Source organism: Xenopus tropicalis, chromosome 4 (genome assembly GCF_000004195.4).
Source record: "Xenopus tropicalis strain Nigerian chromosome 4, UCB_Xtro_10.0, whole genome shotgun sequence".
In the NCBI taxonomy this organism is placed as follows: domain Eukaryota; kingdom Metazoa; phylum Chordata; class Amphibia; order Anura; family Pipidae; genus Xenopus; species Xenopus tropicalis.
Window position 1 is genome coordinate 110590961 of NC_030680.2, and position 18274 is coordinate 110609234.

Consider the following 18274-nt stretch of genomic DNA (forward strand, 5'->3'; position numbering starts at 1 on the left):
GAGATCACACATTCCTAAGGGAGGGGGGAGAGAGCAGGAGAGGGGAGAGAACTGCGCAGACTTAAGGATGTTTCCAAGAAAGGAAGTCAGAGACTGGAACATCATTTTTACAAAAAAAAGGCAAGAAATCCTGTGATTCTTTTGATAGAGGACTCAGTGCAGCATTACTGTAAGTGCTTATGGCTGTATTTACATAGACCTTTCTGATAAAGCTCACTTAGTTTTTACCTTTCCTTCTCCTTTAAAGAGAATATATAATATATAGTGTATATCATAAAGTATGTGAGTGTATACAGTATAATGGAGGCCTTTGTATAGATAATGTAGTTGAATCTATGATTTACAGAGAAATAGGAATACTGAATCAATGTTTTGGTGCCATGTCAAAGCTTCACATGTGCCTTCATGCATGTATTGAGTGTTGTGGTTCAGCATTGAAATATTATTCATGTGTTTCAAGCACTCCTCATAGGTTTGCTACAATATAGTGAAGGACTGTAACTGATCATTTTTGTAGTATATTTACATACTTAAAACTATTGTTTGGTGCTTTTGGTTTCTCAGAAGTTGTAGCAGCAGAAAATAGAACTATAAAGAAGATGCCTAGGAATAGATTAGGCTAAAGCCTCATTTGTGACCCAAAACCTGGTTTAGAATGAATTATGTACCTTAATTTAATGTATTGTAGCTGGAAATCTTTTGTTATGAAAGAGGGTCAGACCTACCATAAACTGTATGGGAGCCCAGCTATGGGTTGTGCCCACTGCGGGTCCATTGTACTGAGCAAGAGTCAGCATTTGTTAGTCTTAGATTCCAGCATATTAAAAATGATCATTTGTGTACTGGTTCTTGTCATTCCATCTATTCCACCTATATTTTTTATATGTTGCTTAGGTTATAGTGAGTAGATGTTTGAACAATGCAAAAGCCCCACAAAAAAATGAAGCAAACAGCCTACTATGTAAACCATTACACCAAGTGACCATAACAATGATAGTGGTTTGAATACTAGCAAAGAGAAAAATTGGGAGGTCAGAAAAAAATAGTGATTCATTTCATAAATGAAAGCAATGCTTAAGATAAATGGGCTTTGCTTATTAATGCCTGTATTCTACAATTGAATGCACTGTATGAAAATGTAAAAACCTCTTTCAGTTTCAGTTTTGATACTGGAAACTCCTTAGCTACCATGCTGTATATGGAAACTATTGCTAAAAGCATGTCGTCTCTGTGTCTCCCTTAGGTGTAAGTGTAACCTTCATGCTAACAGCTGTACATTTACCAACAACCGGCTGGCCTGCGACTGTGAGCACAACACAACTGGGCAAGACTGCGACAAGTGTAAGAAAAATTTCCAGGGCCAGGCATGGAGCCCAGGTTCCTATCTTACCATCCCAAAAGGAACTGCAAATATCTGTGAGTATTCACCATGGAGGTAGTGGTAAGGGCATCATTTATGTAGAACAAAGCAGGTAGCACAACCCACTGAATGTCTTTACCGCAGTGCACATTCCCCATTGGTCAATTGCCCTGGAACTCGATAGGGAATAGATTTTTGGACGGCACCACACTTCTTGTAGTTTTTAAAAAGCCTTTATTGCACACTTCATGGCATTACAGCAATGTTTCAAATCTTTGCTTGACAAAGGGCCTTATACGGTCTGAAACATTGCAGTAATGCCCTGAAATGTGCAATAAAGGACATCATTAATGCTTTATTTTCCCTTTTCCTCTAGCAACATCTGTGGATTAACATATAACCCAAAACACCATTAACTATTGTTATTTCTGGACAGCTAAAGAGTTAGCGATGGTTTAGGATTTAACAAAGTATTTTCTGTGCTTGAAAATACTTGTTTGAATCTTTTCTTCCCACGTGCAATCTACTTCGGGGAGTTAGGATTCAGACAGGTCAAATCCTTTAGGAATAAATCTTTAATAAATTAACCACAAAATCTATTTTGCCTGGCACTCTGTAGCTTTAGATTTATCATTGGCAGGTAAAGGGTTAAATGTCACACATTGGCAATATTTTGTAAAAATTGTCGTAAGAAATCAATAAAGTGTGCGAATTTAATGTGTATCCTTACTGGCAGTAGCAACATGGTGGGGAGTACGCTGAAGAATATGGAATATGACATGTCCTTCCTAGAGGCCTCAGGGCTGCTGTAAAGCATTTTACTAAGTGGAACTGTAATTTTGTCACATCAGTTGTGTTTATCAGGACAAAACCACATGCTAAGGAAAAACAAGAAATTAGATAATTAGTTAGAAATGTAGATAGATAGATAGATAGATAGATAGATAGATGATAGATAGATAGATAGATAGATAGATAGATAGATAGATAGATAGATAGACACAGACAGACAGATAGATGCCAAGAAAATATAAGTTAACTAGAGAACAAGTCTGGCTATACCTGCATACTGTATATATTTTAGATAGAGAGATAGATGGATAGATAGATAGATAGATAGACAGACAGACAGACAGACAGACAGACAGACAGACAGACAGACAGATAGATAGATGCCAAGAAAACATAAGTTAACTAGAGAACAAATCTGGCTATAACTGCATACTGTATATATTTTAGGGAAGCGCAGAACTGAATTCCAGTTAGATATATGTATTTCCAGGCTTTCCATCAGCTGTGCATATGTTCCTATCCCTTTTACACAGCTGTTAGTAATTTGGTAGGGCTCAGTTGTGCCGTAAGGGTTAACACAGTGTGATTTTGGAGCGAAATCTCAGGAATCAATGAGGTGTGTGATCAATGAGTGGTTTAATGTCTTCTACTATCATTCTGCTCGATTAATTTTTTAACATAGAGCCTAATCCTAGGGCAACTGACAGGAGGATGAGAAAAAGTGATGGTTATGTGAAGTTAATTTAATAGAAATAGGAAATAAGTGCAGCAGCTGACCCAGCCTGCTCATAACCCATTACCCAAAAGAAATATATCTAACATTCTTGCTTAGAGAAATTGATGCACAGATGTTTAAAGGGGATGTAACCCACAAAAAAACATTTTGCCACATAAAAATAAAAAAGAAAATCTTATCCTAAGCAATGTTCCAACATACATATTTTTTTCAAAATAAGCTGTAGTGGTTTAGTTATTTGTGATGTTATTGCTATTCCAGCCAAGAATTTGCCTTCCACTATGCCTCGAATGCTTCTTCACCATTCTTTACTCTCCTGGCTTATCCAGCATTTCTTTAATAGTTGGAACCAGTAGTAGAGAGAATAGAAGTGAAGGAAAATGCTGCTTTTAATACCAATTACAGAACATTTTCTTTATTACAGTGCTGGGCCTAACAGCAGTAGTGCCCAAGGCAAGCACCCACACCCTTCCGTTGCCTTGGAGGAGGGTGGTGACAGGTTTCAAATACAATTTTGATTCACTTTTGATTTTAATGTTGTTCTCTGAAACCCTCAGATCTGTCTTGCTGATTACTATGTCTGTGTAGGACATTTTATCCTGCAGTGACCAGCATGGAATCATAGGATTTCACCCCAAAACTGCTGTTCTGGATAAAACATATACCCCCATATGTAATAAAAGGCACTAAATTTTCCCAGTAGCAGTAACCCATAGCAACCTATAAGATATTTCCTTTTAACCAGGTGACCAGTAAATTGTACACGGTGATTGGTTGCAATGGCTACAGCTTCTGGGAAAACTTATGGGGCTGTGTGATAAAAGGAACTAAATTTGCCCAGGAGCAGTAACCCATAGCAACCAGTCAACTGGAAGCATTTACTGGTCATCTGTTTAAAAGCAAACATCTAATTGGTTGCTATTCGTTACTGTTCCAGGGCAAACTTAATGTCTTTTATTACATATAGGACTTTTTGTTCATAACTCATCACAGACATGGGGATAGAATTAAACAATTAAAATTATTCTACAGATTATCATAATCTGAAATATACTCAACACTCCTGTCACCTACCACAGCCTTATTCCAAAGCGTGATGGACTATGGCATAGAGAAGGCATTACATTTTATACAGGGCAACAACTAGAGATACATACTAATAAACCAGGAACAATGGCTAACACTCAGTATTGTTCATTATGATTGGGTGATGACGTTAGGTTGTAAGTGCTGTATAACCATGAAGTGGTATTAAATCCCCCTCCACTGACCATTTACTCGCAAGAAAACTACTTGAATATGAAGGAACATTAGCATGCATCACTACCACCTACACTGCCACATGCTTAATAGCTCTTACCTGCTTATATATTGTTATACAGGGGATAATGTAACCCTTATTGTACATTACCTGGATATTTAAAGTCATTATCATAACCTTATAAAAGCTCTAAGCTACAGACTATTTGTGTTTTCTGTATTACATAAAGGTAATATACCCTACTTTTAAAATGTAAAAGGCTATTAGAAGTCACCAAGGAGTTCTGTGACCATATTAAAGCACAAGGCTGCAGGCTGAGTGCTTTTATAAAAGTCACATTAATCCAAGATGTCTCAGAGAGACAGGCTGTTCTTACGTGTCTCAGAAATGGATGGTTTTCTTACCTAGAGGTACCTTATTATAGATATGCATGAGGGGTAAACGGAACCCATGATTAGATCTAGATTAGTGTGCAGCACAAAAGTAGAAATACACTTTGTAATCAGTTTTAGGATAGGGAAAGTTTGCACTTCAGCCAGTACCTAAAGTAAAGCTTTCCAACGTATTGATTGTGTAGAGTGTATGTATGAGGAAATGTACAGTCTTTCACTTAGAGAGTGTAACAACCATTCTCTTTCTTTCCAAATTCAGGTGTATCCAGCATCCCCAGCAGTAAGTACAATGACTGAAAAATCCTGGTGTTTGTCATTAGTGTCCCATACCTCTCCAAACATCCATCCGACCTTCATCAGAATGAATCCACACAAGAACCATACAAATAGGCAGGATCATTAACCTAATACAGTAGAGTCTGAAATAAAATATGAATGTATTTAACAGAAAATAGTCTGGCCTCTCTGTACCATCATATATGGAATATATTCAGAGACACAAAGTGATTGATTACATTGATATTGATACATAGACTGATAAAGGAACAGAACAAAAAATATATCATAAAAACAGACATGCAGATAAAAAAAAAAACAAATATATTGGTGGAAGATAGATTGGCAGAGTTATAATGAACTTGCTAAGGCAAAATAGCAAGTGAGGTTATCATGATGATAGACAAATGGATAGATAGACATACAGATAGGACAGAGAGATAGACATTAGATAGATGTATGTCACTGGATCAGGAGAAAGGTTTCCTCTCGTCAAAATTAATCTCATCCATAAGTTTTCTTGTGACAAAACATAAAATAATGTTTTCTTATTGATTTGAATCCGGCCCATTGTATCTGGTGGATGATTGGTAGAGGCTGTTGCATGATTTCACTAGTCTAACTAATTCTGACTAACCAGACCTATAACTGGTATAGGATCCCTTATCCAGAAACCTGTTATCCAGAAATCTCTGAATTACGGAAAGGCCATGTCCCATAAACTTCATTTTAATCAAATAATTCACATTTTTTTAAATGATTTACTTTTTCTCTGTAATAATAAAACTCCAGATTATCCCTCTGGATAACAGATCCTATACCCATATTAGAGCATGCTGCATATTTTGAGATTCTGCTATAATTTCATAACAAAGAAAGGTAAAATTTGTGAATAATTGTATCTATATAAATAATTCTATCTGTTACATCTGTGTTAATGACAGGATTGTCCAGCTGGAGACCTATGGCCAAATGTGACCATCTCATAATTTTCTCTGACCCTCAGACTGGGCAATTGCTCCATAGATTTGTTTCTACGGCATAATCCTTTTTATATTAATATAGTATGGACTGTAATCATCCGATAATTTGATAACTGGTTCACTGAATGTTGACAGTTGGACAGCTCTACCTTACAGTATAAAGTATGGTACACTGACTGCAACCGTTGTTGGATGACTGCTTATTCACACCCTATTTGATTTATTCTGTCTGGTTTGCTTATTTACATTTGAAGGTATATTCATCAAAAAGAGAAATTAGAGCTCATTCCAGTTTGCAAGAGTAGAATTCTGCTGCTCTCTATTCATTTCTAAGGGATTTTAAGGGACATATTTGTCATAGCTTGGAATTTAAAGTTCACCATTTGATTAAAAATCCCATAGAAATGAACAAAGAGTGTTGGAATTTCACTCTGAGGCATTGTGGTGAGCTCTAATTTCACTCTATGTTTATAAAAATCCCTTACCCCCCCCGCCATATTTAATAAAAGGCACTAAATTTGCTCAGGTACAGTAACCCATCGCAACCAATAACATGTTTGTATTAAAACAGGTGACCAGCAAATGCTACCTGCTGATTGGCTGCTATAGATTTCTGCCCCTGGGCAAACTTAGTGCCTTTTATTACATAACCCCTTTCCCAAATTTTTTTTTAAATAATTATAAATGATCAATAGCCTCTCTTATTATTGCAGCTGTACAGGACAAAAAGAAGAAGCAATCCATCACAACAGGTATCTTTATAAGCACGTTCTGGATCTTGAATGCATGTCTTATTTACTTGATTTACAATTTTCAAGAGTTTGAGAGTTTTTTAACCTGTTTGTATGTGGACCATATTTAGAAATGATACAAAAAAACAGCGAAGTCAGTCTACAAGTCTAGCAATGGAATAGTATAGAACAAATTGCTGTCCAGAAAGAAGGATTTTCTGCAACCTAATCACCTGATTGGCCGCTGCTTACTCATGTTTCATTGATGTGAATTCTACTAACTGGTTTCTATATATTTCTACACTTCTCAGAATTATAAAATGAAACGATCTAATTGAGATGAATGTTTATTGGGAGATATTGTGCTTACAGTGGCAAATAACAATTCCTGATTTCTCCCTGATGCACGCAGCTCCTCCAAACTTTGATAGGATAAAGACGAATTCTTCATTCCTAGACGTTGCAAACAGAAAGCAAGGTAGGATGTCCCAGGTTGGGCTGAGGTAACTTAGGATCAACAATTCATATTACATTTTGTACATTTCCAGAATGCTACCTCCCATCAGTAGTAGAAGAAAATACAGGTATTGGTTTCGTAGGCATTTTATAAATGAAAATGGTGCAAAACAGCTGAAAAATATGAGAGGAAGGCACACTGTATCTTTTTAATCAATTTGACCTTGAAAATATTTGGCAGATACAGATGGAGCAAGAGTAAATAATGATATTAACAAGCTACTGACGGGTTATCGCTGATAGTCATCTTTCAAACCATTTGTTTCATTGTATTCCGGGAGTTAGATAAACCTGAAATATAACATGAATTCTTTGTAGAGTAAGGCTGATTTAGCTGTATCTTTAATTCAAGAATTCTGCTTCCCTCCCTTCTTCCCTGATCTGTGACTATACATGCACACAGGCTTTAATACTAACAATCCTCTGTTCCCTGCTTCCATCACCACTGGACACTGGCACAGGGCTAGATTCAATTTGATGAAAAAATCATATTTCATAATTCAGTTCCAAATTTCCAAGAGTCAAATGCAATACAATGAGAAAAACTGTATTTCACGGTTTATCACATGAAAACTCTATTTATGTCTATAGGAAAAAAACTAGAACTGAATTAGGAAAAAAGTTTTCTTCCGTCAAATTGAATCTTGCCCATAAGTTTTCACATTAAATATCCTTTTATCATGGAATTCAATCTGGTCTGTAGGCTGATATCGTCTCAAAGCTGCAAGGTTTACCAGTTGTTTTTCAGGCTAGCTGTCCAATTAAGACCCAGTGTAAGAACCATGTACAATATATATATATAACAATGGTAGTTATTGGGTGTGGGTTCCCAGGGGGCCTGAGTGTCCAGATGTCAAAGGGTTGAAGTCAAGATATCCAAGTCTTTATTAGTGTTGATAGGAACAATAATTGAGTAATGTTATGATAAATTAGCTTCTGATGTTTACCATAAACCACACCATATATCACCCGGAATGAGACTTATTCCCTTGATCCTCTATCTAGCCCTAGGTCTGTACACTGGTAACCGTACTCTGGGCAGTATTACACTGGGGATGATAATCCCTCTATAATCCTTGTCGGAGCCATAAAATGCCTTGCCTGTCTATCACACCTATTGTGATCTATTACAGGAGCTGCCTGACCTGTCTGGGCCTACCTATACCCAGGTTCCACACCGTCTCCCCACCTGCTTGCTCAGGTGGAGAGCTTTCACAAAAATGGCCTCCAGCCTCATGGCTGCTTAGTCTTTTATACTATACCACAGTGCCAAACTGTGGAACTGCAAAAGGCCATGCTATGACCCAGGAAGAGGGACTTATTTCCCATTACACAGAGGCCCTGTATAGCTGTCCAAATAACTTGGGGACTACCAGTGAGAAAGGGCACAATTTACCAGTTCCCTACAGTTGCATAGCTATTGCTATCCAAGGATCAGGGAGGATTTGATTAATCATGATTTTGGTGGGACTGGAAATTTTGAGAAAGAAAGTATAATTTTTGTTATTACTTTTTCACCAGCAAGTTGAATCATAGAAAAAGTGTATGCTGCTTTTAGGGGAACATGTTAGTATTAGCATTACATTTTTGTAAATGTGCTAATTTTGTCTGTTTTTTTGGTTTATGTCACAGTTTTTCTGGTTTTCCCCCACATCCGCCCCCAGTCTGCCTTAGGGAAAAGTTAAAAACACTTTATTATTCTGCCATCTTGTAATTGTCAGCTGGATGCGTTATATCTGATATTATTTTGTGATAGTCACTATATGCCTTCATGTAGTTTATTATGGTTTATTTTATAGACTAACGAGTAATTTGTGCTGGGCCTGCTGGCAATAATTATAAGTTTAAAAAAAGCTCTCTCATTTGCATAACATATAGATGTGTTTTTCCTTTCGCTCTTACAATCTCTGCGTGGTTTTAAATGATATATCATTGTCTATAAGAGGTACTTTTCCCATTAGCATGTCACTGTTAATAGAAACACGCCTAGAGGAGAATGCCCATGTTGATGAACTCACAGCAAGAAAGAGAATGGCTTCTTAGCACACGTAAGGATTGTACCTGATTAAGAGATGGAAGGGGAGCAGCACAGGCTATGAACACTGGAAATATGCCCATTGTAAAACCCTCCAGATATTTTATAAAATGTAAGACTCTAAATGCCAAGGGAATCCATTATCTGCGTTAAATTCGTGTCCTCTTACCATCAGCAGCTTTGTTTGGTTAATAGAGGGAGTTGTAGAGTCATTTACAATTAGAGCTACAAAATTGAAATCTTTTTTCAATGGACTGGACGTTTTATTGCAGTGATATTTGGCTAGCAGTAATGGACCAGCCTAGAATGAACCATGCCAAAAAGTTTAACAAACTGAGCTTCAAAACCTGAAATTGAAACAAGCCCCTGAATCTGCTGATGCTGTACGTACTATAAATCGAAGTACACCGGCAATAATTACATGTGCACTGCAAACGAAAGGATATATTGTCCCCTCCTTCATTTTTTATTTAAGAATAACTTTTATCTCTTTATCTTATTTCTGTGGAATCAATTAGACTGACATTTATTGCCAAGGAAATCATGGTAAATCTTTTCACCCTAATCATAATTTTTCTCAAATTCTCTCCTCTCTCTGATATGTGGGTTTATTAACCATGGAGCATATGTTTTTTGTTTACTTTTTAAATATCTACTCTAATTTCAACACACTAACATTTGCTTGTGAAAATGAAATATCAACAGGCTTTATCATTGCAGTTAGGCTGTAAGGTTAGCAAGAAAAACTGAAGCTTCATGGATAGTGGAGAACATTTTCAATGTATGTAGTTGGTACTATGTTGGCCAGATGTTCCCAAACAGGGGAGTTAGTTCCTTGGGGTGGGGCAAAAGCAGAAGAGAAGGTGCCATTCCTGGAGGTAAATTAGATTTCCTGTGTATGCTTATTTACTGTCCTAGTCATTTCTGGGAGGTTATTTAGAGATGGATGTAGAGTGAATGCTTATTTGCTGACCTAAATATTATTTGATATATAGCAGGTTATATGTTTAATATAACTGTGAGTTTCCTGGGAAAAAGAAACCCTGACAACCCTGATGTATAACAAGGCTTAACCTCCAAATACCTAGAATTCTCACATACATTCTGTGCAATATATAACTTTTTATGGATCTCTCTAATCTAAAATCTCTTCTTGACTTTTAACATTCAGTTTCAAGCTTTGTAGGGGTACAAATATGTTCAAAGTTATTTTGACTTTAGGTAGCTATTTGTATAGCTATTTGTATTTCCCATCAGAAAATAAAGCAGAAAAGCTGTTATGTTTAAAATAAATTAGCTATAACATTCATATCAGTCACTGAAAGGGCTGTTGTAAAATTGAATATTATTTTGCACAGAAATTCTATCAGTAATAGGTGTATGGTATCCCCAGGCACCTCTACCATGACCACGTATACAGTATGTTGTGCATTGGCACAGAAGCATTCTGTACTAAGGGTTGGTAAATAGAGGGCAGATTAGCACTCTCATAAAATACAGTAGTGATCCTCCTTAGATTTATAGCTCAGGGAAAAAAATCTTTGGCCCCTGGGAACTGAGATAAATCAGATCCTGACCTAGATTCATAGATTGCAAATAAATGCAATTATCTTGTTCATCTGCTGCAAATTATTGTGTCTGGGTCTCTGCACTATAACCGTAACAGAACAAAACGTGTTTGAATCGCTGGCCTTAATTGCATGGATAAGCAGTGGCTGTGCAGCAAATGAGAGCTGAGGACTTGTAAGTCTTCCCAGGCAGTGATTTAAACAATCTGAGAAATGTGAGGGTAGAAGGAGGGGACGCAGGGAGGGAGCGCTGCTGAGAGAGCCACCAATATTTTCTTTTATTATTCCTTGCGGCCCTGTCACTTGTTAGAATGGTGTTAATGATGTTCCTTACGTGTGACACAGATCGTTAGTTTTATGACATCATCATTTCACTTTCTGCTGCAGGTTATTTAAGCAATAACAGCCCCACAAATTAACAGAATGAATCCCTGGTACATTATGACTGGTATTAACTCCTGTTTATGCTCAGTGTTATGGTTCCAGGCGTTGAGTGGTTTCACCCATAGACATCTTACCTTTATTTGATCCTGTTGTTTCTATTATAGTTTCATAGGACACTCGTTTTGAGTAACCACTCTGTAATGTTTCATGTCTCTCTATATAACTGCATGCAGAATTCTGTTCTTCAATGTTACAGCTTCCTGCTGCCATTACACTACTTAGCATATCCCACATCTATAACTAACTGCTCTTTCTATAAATAACTTCTCTGTATTACTATTCACTAAAAAGATCTCACTGTTTAATATGAACAGTTACCCTGGTCTTTACTTGCTTATCTAACTGTATTTGTTGTCTGCATTTTTAGGTAATTCCTAGAGTATATTTATATAACAAGAAATACTCTATAGGGTACAAATATTAGCACAAGCATGTTTTACTTACACATGTAATGGGAAAGTTTAACACCTGGAAAAAGCTAGAAATTACACCTCTATAATGGCTTCTGTTACCAGTTCTAATTAGTTCTATAAACCCATTCCGTTGGATAATATAACACCTACAGTATCTCCATTCCCTTCTCCACTTCCGACTCTTTCTAGCTCCTATGTTATATGCATGCTTATCTGGAGAACTAGAACTGCGCTCACAGATTTTTGCATTCAGTACACTGGTGTTCTTCTAGGAGAATGAAAATAGCAATGCAGTAATTCAATTTCATCTCAAGTTATATTTAATTTGCACTTAATTCCATTTCTGAATATTCATTCTGCCAGTCTTATTTTCTGATCACCTAACATTTTTCTTTTGCTTTCTTTGCTGTGTCTAATTTCCTTTTTTCTTCCTATCTGTCCAGTTTTTTCCAAACTAGCCCTCTCTACTGTGTCACCTGCTCAAGTTTCGAGCCACAAAAGAGGTAGGAATTTCCATTCATACAGTGGTCCTGGCCCAGTCTGTGTCGTTGCAGAACAGATTCAGCAGATTTTATTCCACCTCCTAATAATTATAATAATAATGTATTTAGAAAAATATTTTTGAAAAAATGAAATACAATGCATCAGTAGATCACCTTCAAGAGATATGGCTTCTTATATCTATGTATAAATGAACCATCTGTGTTCATTCAGGCATAGTTATCCTCTAAATAAATGTAGGGTAACATACGTAGGGATACACATGTCTTGTTTGTCATATTTTTACTGTACATTCTGTTTTAGACCCAGAGGGATAAGGCAGAAATATCAGGAGTACTACAGCTACAGAACATTCAGAGATACCAATTTTCTAAATATCATTTTGATTTTATAGTGGTGTGTATGTTACAGAGAGACTAAACAGTTTATTTTGAAATCAAATGTAAGTTTCTCTATATTTACACATGTTCCCATGGCCCTGTTGTGTAGCCATTGAGCTGACTTGCATATAAAAGTGAAAACCCTGATTACTTGAAACATAACCAGTGTTGATACACTATAATATATGCTTCTGTACTCTGACCAGCCCCTGCCTGGCACTGGGCACCACAGCATTACACAAACTTTTGTGCACTGGAAGAATACATTTCATATATATTTGTGGGGGTCCTTGTAAATAAGAACAACTTAGTATTATTTTGTTTTTAGTGTGGGAAGCTATTATGAGGACAGATATAAGGAACTTCCTTGAACATAAGTCCAATGAATAGAACTTGTGGAGAATATAGTTTTTGGGCTAAGCACAGCAAACAGAAAAGTTAACTTAGTACCTACCTGCAAGTTAGTTAGTTGCCAATGCATAGATAAACTATCTGTACTGGGCTAACAATATGGATTTAACACATCATAATGATTTCAATTGCAAATCTGTCATCTGACAACTGGGGGGTTGAGAAGCCCTATTGTGAGAACATTTAACACAGAGACCCTTGGAAATACTTGTGAATAAACATGGCTGGCCTTTGGATGGGACTTGATTACAGGGCTTGAAAAACAGGACTGGGAGAAATTTAGAAAAACTAAATCTAATGAAAGATGATATCAAAACCTACAGTTAGTATTGATGTTGGTATATATAGTTTATGTATGTGAGTGTATAGATAGGTCAGTATAGGTTTGTGTGCGCTGGGTTTACTTGGAAGGGTTGAAATTGATGGTCTTTTTTCAACCCTATGTAACTATATTTAAATACATTCTGTGATTTTTATAAGCCCTTTCATTACCTGATTGTTATTGCCTCCTCTAGTACTTTTTCCATTGTGTATAGCATATTCATTAGAGAACCATCAATGGTAAAGTCCTATAATTTCTTCTTTAAGTATTAACACCCTAACACACTCCAGCAACAGATCTTTATATATTTAAATATCTTGATTTTAGCCCATCACACACACACATCTGCACACACAAATTGCACATGCATCCTCTCTGGCAGATCACTACTTCTGGCAGGAAGTATGGGAGACTGTATCTGGTGCTATGCTCCAAATCTGCACCCATTTGATGGAAATTATAGCTCAGAAACAGTTGACAATAGCGACAAGCGAATCTGTCCCATTTCGCTTTGCTGTAAAATTAGCGAATCTTTCAAAATATTCACAAAACGGGAAAAATTAAACAAAAGCAAAAATGTTGCATGTCAAAAAAAATGTTGTACGCATCATTTTTTTTGTCTGACGAGTGCAACAATTTTTTTTGACGCGGTGACAAATTTTGTAGTGCGCAAATTCTTCCTCGCCCAGTTTTGTCGCCTGTTTTGAGAAAAAGTCTTTCAATGGAGAAACAGAGAAATTCATCGCCTGGCAAAAAAAATTGCCCATTATTAGTTAACAAGCATCAGATGTTGCTTGTGTTATTAAGCTAGGAGAAGAGGTTGTATTGTTTAGCGGCAGAATGGGTCGGCTTAGGGCATTTTTTTTTTTTTTTATCCTTCTAGTTACAGAATATTAGAAGAACTAAAATATTCTTATGTTAGAAACAAAAACTGCCTATAATAGCAGCCAATTGTGGGGTGATCTAAAATCTGCCACATCTGTAACACTGTATGAATTTGCTGCAGTGGGCTCCCTTTTCTCCTCTATTAATTGGTAAAATTGATAACATATTAAAGTGTGCATAGATAAAATAGTGTGTTTGTATGTGTGTATATATCTATATCTATTTATATCTATAGTGGGAATTCAATCAAATTGCAGAAGTGGTAATATCTTTTCCAACTTAAGAAATAGCACCACCCAGGGTAACAAGCAGGTATATGCCTGGGTTTTATTTACATCAGGGTTTTTTTGCATATGCAACAGACATATTAATGTTCATGTCTCTGAAACCAGAACCAACTGGTCTTTTGGCAGCCTCCATACCTGCACATATAAATAGAAAGCCTGCTCTTAGTGTTATTAGGGCAAATTACTATTTGCATCGACTCTGCACAAGCTAGTCATCCACTTCCAGGTTCCTACTTTTTAGACAGAGAGCAAACTACCAGCCCCTCCCTTTTTTCCCAGGTCATGACTCATTAACTTAATTAATTTCTGTATCTGTACCGGCTTTTTCAGGCTGAGTGAATACAGCCCTTTCTGTTAATCATTCTGCTTTTATGAAATTGTTCAAAAAGTCGTATAATGCTCTATTTGAAAATTGTATAAAAACATTTGAACCCGAACACAGTCCCATTATTCTCCACATCGGCTGTGTCTTTTATATATGAGGTCAGAAGAGAAGATCGAAAGGAAAACATGGAACTGTTCTGATGTTGCTGTGCTCAGGAAAAAGATGTGAAAGGTCTTTTGAGGTTTCTGATCTGCAGAGCAACATTAGAACGATTCTATGTTCCCCTTGTAAACAAATCTTTCGCTTAGAGCGATAAGAACTGATCCGCAGGTGGCACTTTTGTTACAAAGGTCATTCTATTGGCAGCATAAAAATTTAAATAGCTCTAAAACAAAAAAACAGTGCTGAGAGAAGCACCCTAAGCAATTTGACATTTTTTAAGGTTTTATTTGATAGCATGAACAGACACATTATAAATACATCAGGCTTATTCTCTCATTCTTATTTCTGTGTCCAGCATTAGCACACATTTTAGATTAGCACAAAAATTGGAAGAAAGCTGGAACGGTTAGGGAATATGCAACTAGAAGATTCAGGCTATAGACTCCCAGTGGATGTGCTATATTCTGACTCTGGGAATGAAAAATTATTGAAGTAGATAATAGTTCACCTTGAAGGAAAAAAGAATCAAATTGTTGATATTTTACCATGTAGATGAAGAAAGCAGAGACTGTGTAGCATGTACTCTGCCCCAGACTGAGGTACGGTATGTAGAGCGGAAAGGGGACATTTGCTATAGAGGCCTTCAGTCTTTTTGGAGTATAACTAGGAGAGTGTGACTGAGAGAGATGCTGGCTACTGGCCAGAATGTACAAGAAAAAGTGTCGGCTCAGATTTGTCTTTTTTTTTTATTATGTTTCTGTCAAAATGTAATTTTATGCCTATTGCTTAGCTTATTTTTTGCTTTTACCTTCATCTGAAAGGTGACCAAGTTATTATTTATTTATTTTCACCACCCAACTTTTTGTATCCTTAAAAGCCTTGGGCTATTCTGCTTATGAAAAATGTTAAGTTAATAAGGGAATTGCATGTCATAAACTCAATTTTGCTCATTAGCACATCTGAGCAGCAGATATTCATGTTCCAGTCAGTTTAAGTTACTTTCTGTTCCATTTTCTGTAGCACGCTTATGATCATATTCACAGGTACACTTTCTTTTCATGCAGCCTGTCTTCATATTGTATAGATCAGCCGTCTTGGAATATGGATACCAACCACAAACATTAGGCAATCTTTAACTTGAAAACTAAAGACACCCCAACATCTGCTACTCAACAGTATATACAGAGTTATACAAGTGTTATAAATTCTTTAAAACACTATCCTGCTATATACTTATACACACAGATGCAGCAATATAATAGGACCATGCTTATCTGTAAGCTGTGTTGACCTGGAACATTTGTGCCTCTCATGAGTTGCATTAACACTGATTTCTTTATTTTCCTTTATTCTGTAAAATGCTGCATTTATGGTGTGGTACAAAACATATAAAAGAATACATATGGCAGTCATTCATAACAGAGAAAGGCTGAAACTATTTATTTTCACTCCATTCCATCACAAAGCTGTGCAAGTGCACATGGGAGCAAACACGATTAATAAAACATTGTTTTTACATTGTGGCTAGAAACGTTGCAGTAATCATTTTGCTCACGGAGCACCAGTTGCCAGGTAATAAGTATACCTGCCTCTGTGTTTTCTGAACAGTCCTTACATTCACTGTATGTAAAGCTTGCCTTGTTATAAGGTAATTAGAGAATACAGAATGGGGGATAGAATATGTAATGTAGGGTAACAATAAGCATTATGGCAGTAAGCAAACTGAGTGATCCTATTCCACCAGAGATGCTAGAATAATGTAACATCCTGACCTCTCTTATCAGTAGGAGCTACAGTATGTCTGCTGGGTTTGCCGTGCAAAAATACACTGTAGCTTTCTGTAGCAGATTACTCTATTAAAAGCCATATTATTATTTTAAAGCAGCACAAGCCCTGCTACTAATTGACAGAATACAGTGCATGGGGCTGACTTACTAACATAGGTGCTAAATAACACAGAATCAGTTACAGTACCAACATAAAACAAACATTCCCATCTGCCATAAACCTACAAAGCATACTGCCTTTTTTAAGAAAATGTCACAAATGGGACTTTACTGCCAGCAACGTACCCAGGCTACCCAGTTCCCATCAGGTTCCCAACTCAAGGGCCCAGCGTTCCCCACTCCCACTCCACCCAGCCATTCCCATTCCACTGTGCTACCTACTTTACTGTTAACAAGATGCCCATACATTACAATGTGGAATGCATGGCTGTTTTTAATTTTAAATGTGGAAGTAAACAGAACAGGAACACGGAGTGGTGGTGGCTGGGGGCGGCTGGCTTGTGGGCAGGTGGCAGGGCCCAACAGGGTCAGTCCCACCGGGATTTTTCCCAGTGTCCCAGTGGGCCAGTTCAACCCTGGGAGATAAGTCTTCATCATTAAATGGACACTATAGCTTTATTTTTATTTCCCCTTTGTATTTGTTTTATGTATAGAATAAAAGTAATAATAATAATAAATAATACTAGTAATAATAATGGCAATTCTATAACTTTATCTGTGCTTATATTTCCTACCTTCAAGAAAGTTGCTACTGATCTCTATCTGACTTTTCAGTCTCCCATTATTGTTATATTTTAAATGGCTTACAGAACATAACTGTGAGCTTGGCCAAATAGGGCCACAAATTGAATAGTTTATGCACAGTTAGAAAGAAGCATGTAATGTTCTAAAATATAACATAAAATTGTCTGCATAAGCATTTCCCTATACTAGGCACAAATCAGCAAATTTGTTAGTGTACAATATGGCCCTTCAAATGCTCCTGGAAAATGTATAATTCTCAATTATCATTCTTATTATCTGTTCTTGCTTCCCAGGCACAAAGTACTGCTGTTTTTTTTTTATCTTTTAAAGAAAGAATTGTCTGTCAGGGCGTATTCAGCAGGAAATACAGTATGTGATCGGAAATCATTTGTCTCCATATTTGTTGACCTTGTGTTATGTCACCTAAAAATCATCATCAGGATAAAGGTATTTAGGGCTGGGTGTGACCATGAGTCCCGACATTGCAGTTTACTTTTGTTTTGGGGTAAATTTAAACTGTGCTGTAGATTTTTCTTTCTATTAATTTTATATGCAGATCGTCTGCAAATACTTTCTCTAGAATATACATGTATGATGGAGAAAAATATGCAACCGTGCATCTTTAGGTGGCTGGAATTATTTTACCCCTCTAGGGAAATGTCAGGATGAGTGAATGGCACTGGCAGTGACTGGGGTTTCCTGGGTTGTACTATTGCTTGTTTATAGCACTGTTACCTTCAGGGAAATGGGGAGAAGGAGTTCCACTCATACCCACAATTACTGAGCTGTGTTAAAGGAAAATTGTAACCCAGAAAAAATACCAGTAGATAGTTATTATCATATTATGTGGCCTAATAAAGAATCTTACCAAATGGGAACAAATACTGTATATCAGTGAATATTGACTTTTTACACCTTTTTCCTTGAGCCACCAGTATATTACCGTCTCCCTCACAGATCACC

At 36.7% G+C, this 18274-nt stretch overlaps 1 protein-coding gene across 4 annotated transcripts in view; it reads left to right on the forward strand.

Moving 5' to 3' along the window:
* ntng1 (netrin G1) overlaps nucleotides 1–18274 on the forward strand; it is a 141486-nt gene that overhangs the window by 98919 nt on the left and 24293 nt on the right. For 2 of the 4 annotated variants that reach the window (XM_031901027.1, XM_012962511.3), the window contains exons 4-8: nucleotides 1244–1416; nucleotides 4801–4821; nucleotides 6514–6552; nucleotides 6944–7009; nucleotides 11951–12010. In XM_031901027.1, the coding sequence (XP_031756887.1) occupies nucleotides 1244–1416; nucleotides 4801–4821; nucleotides 6514–6552; nucleotides 6944–7009; nucleotides 11951–12010 (359 nt within the window). The remainder of the gene's footprint in view (nucleotides 1–1243; nucleotides 1417–4800; nucleotides 4822–6513; nucleotides 6553–6943; nucleotides 7010–11950; nucleotides 12011–18274) is intronic. The other 2 variants (XM_004913753.4, XM_004913754.4) reach the window with 2 other exon arrangements.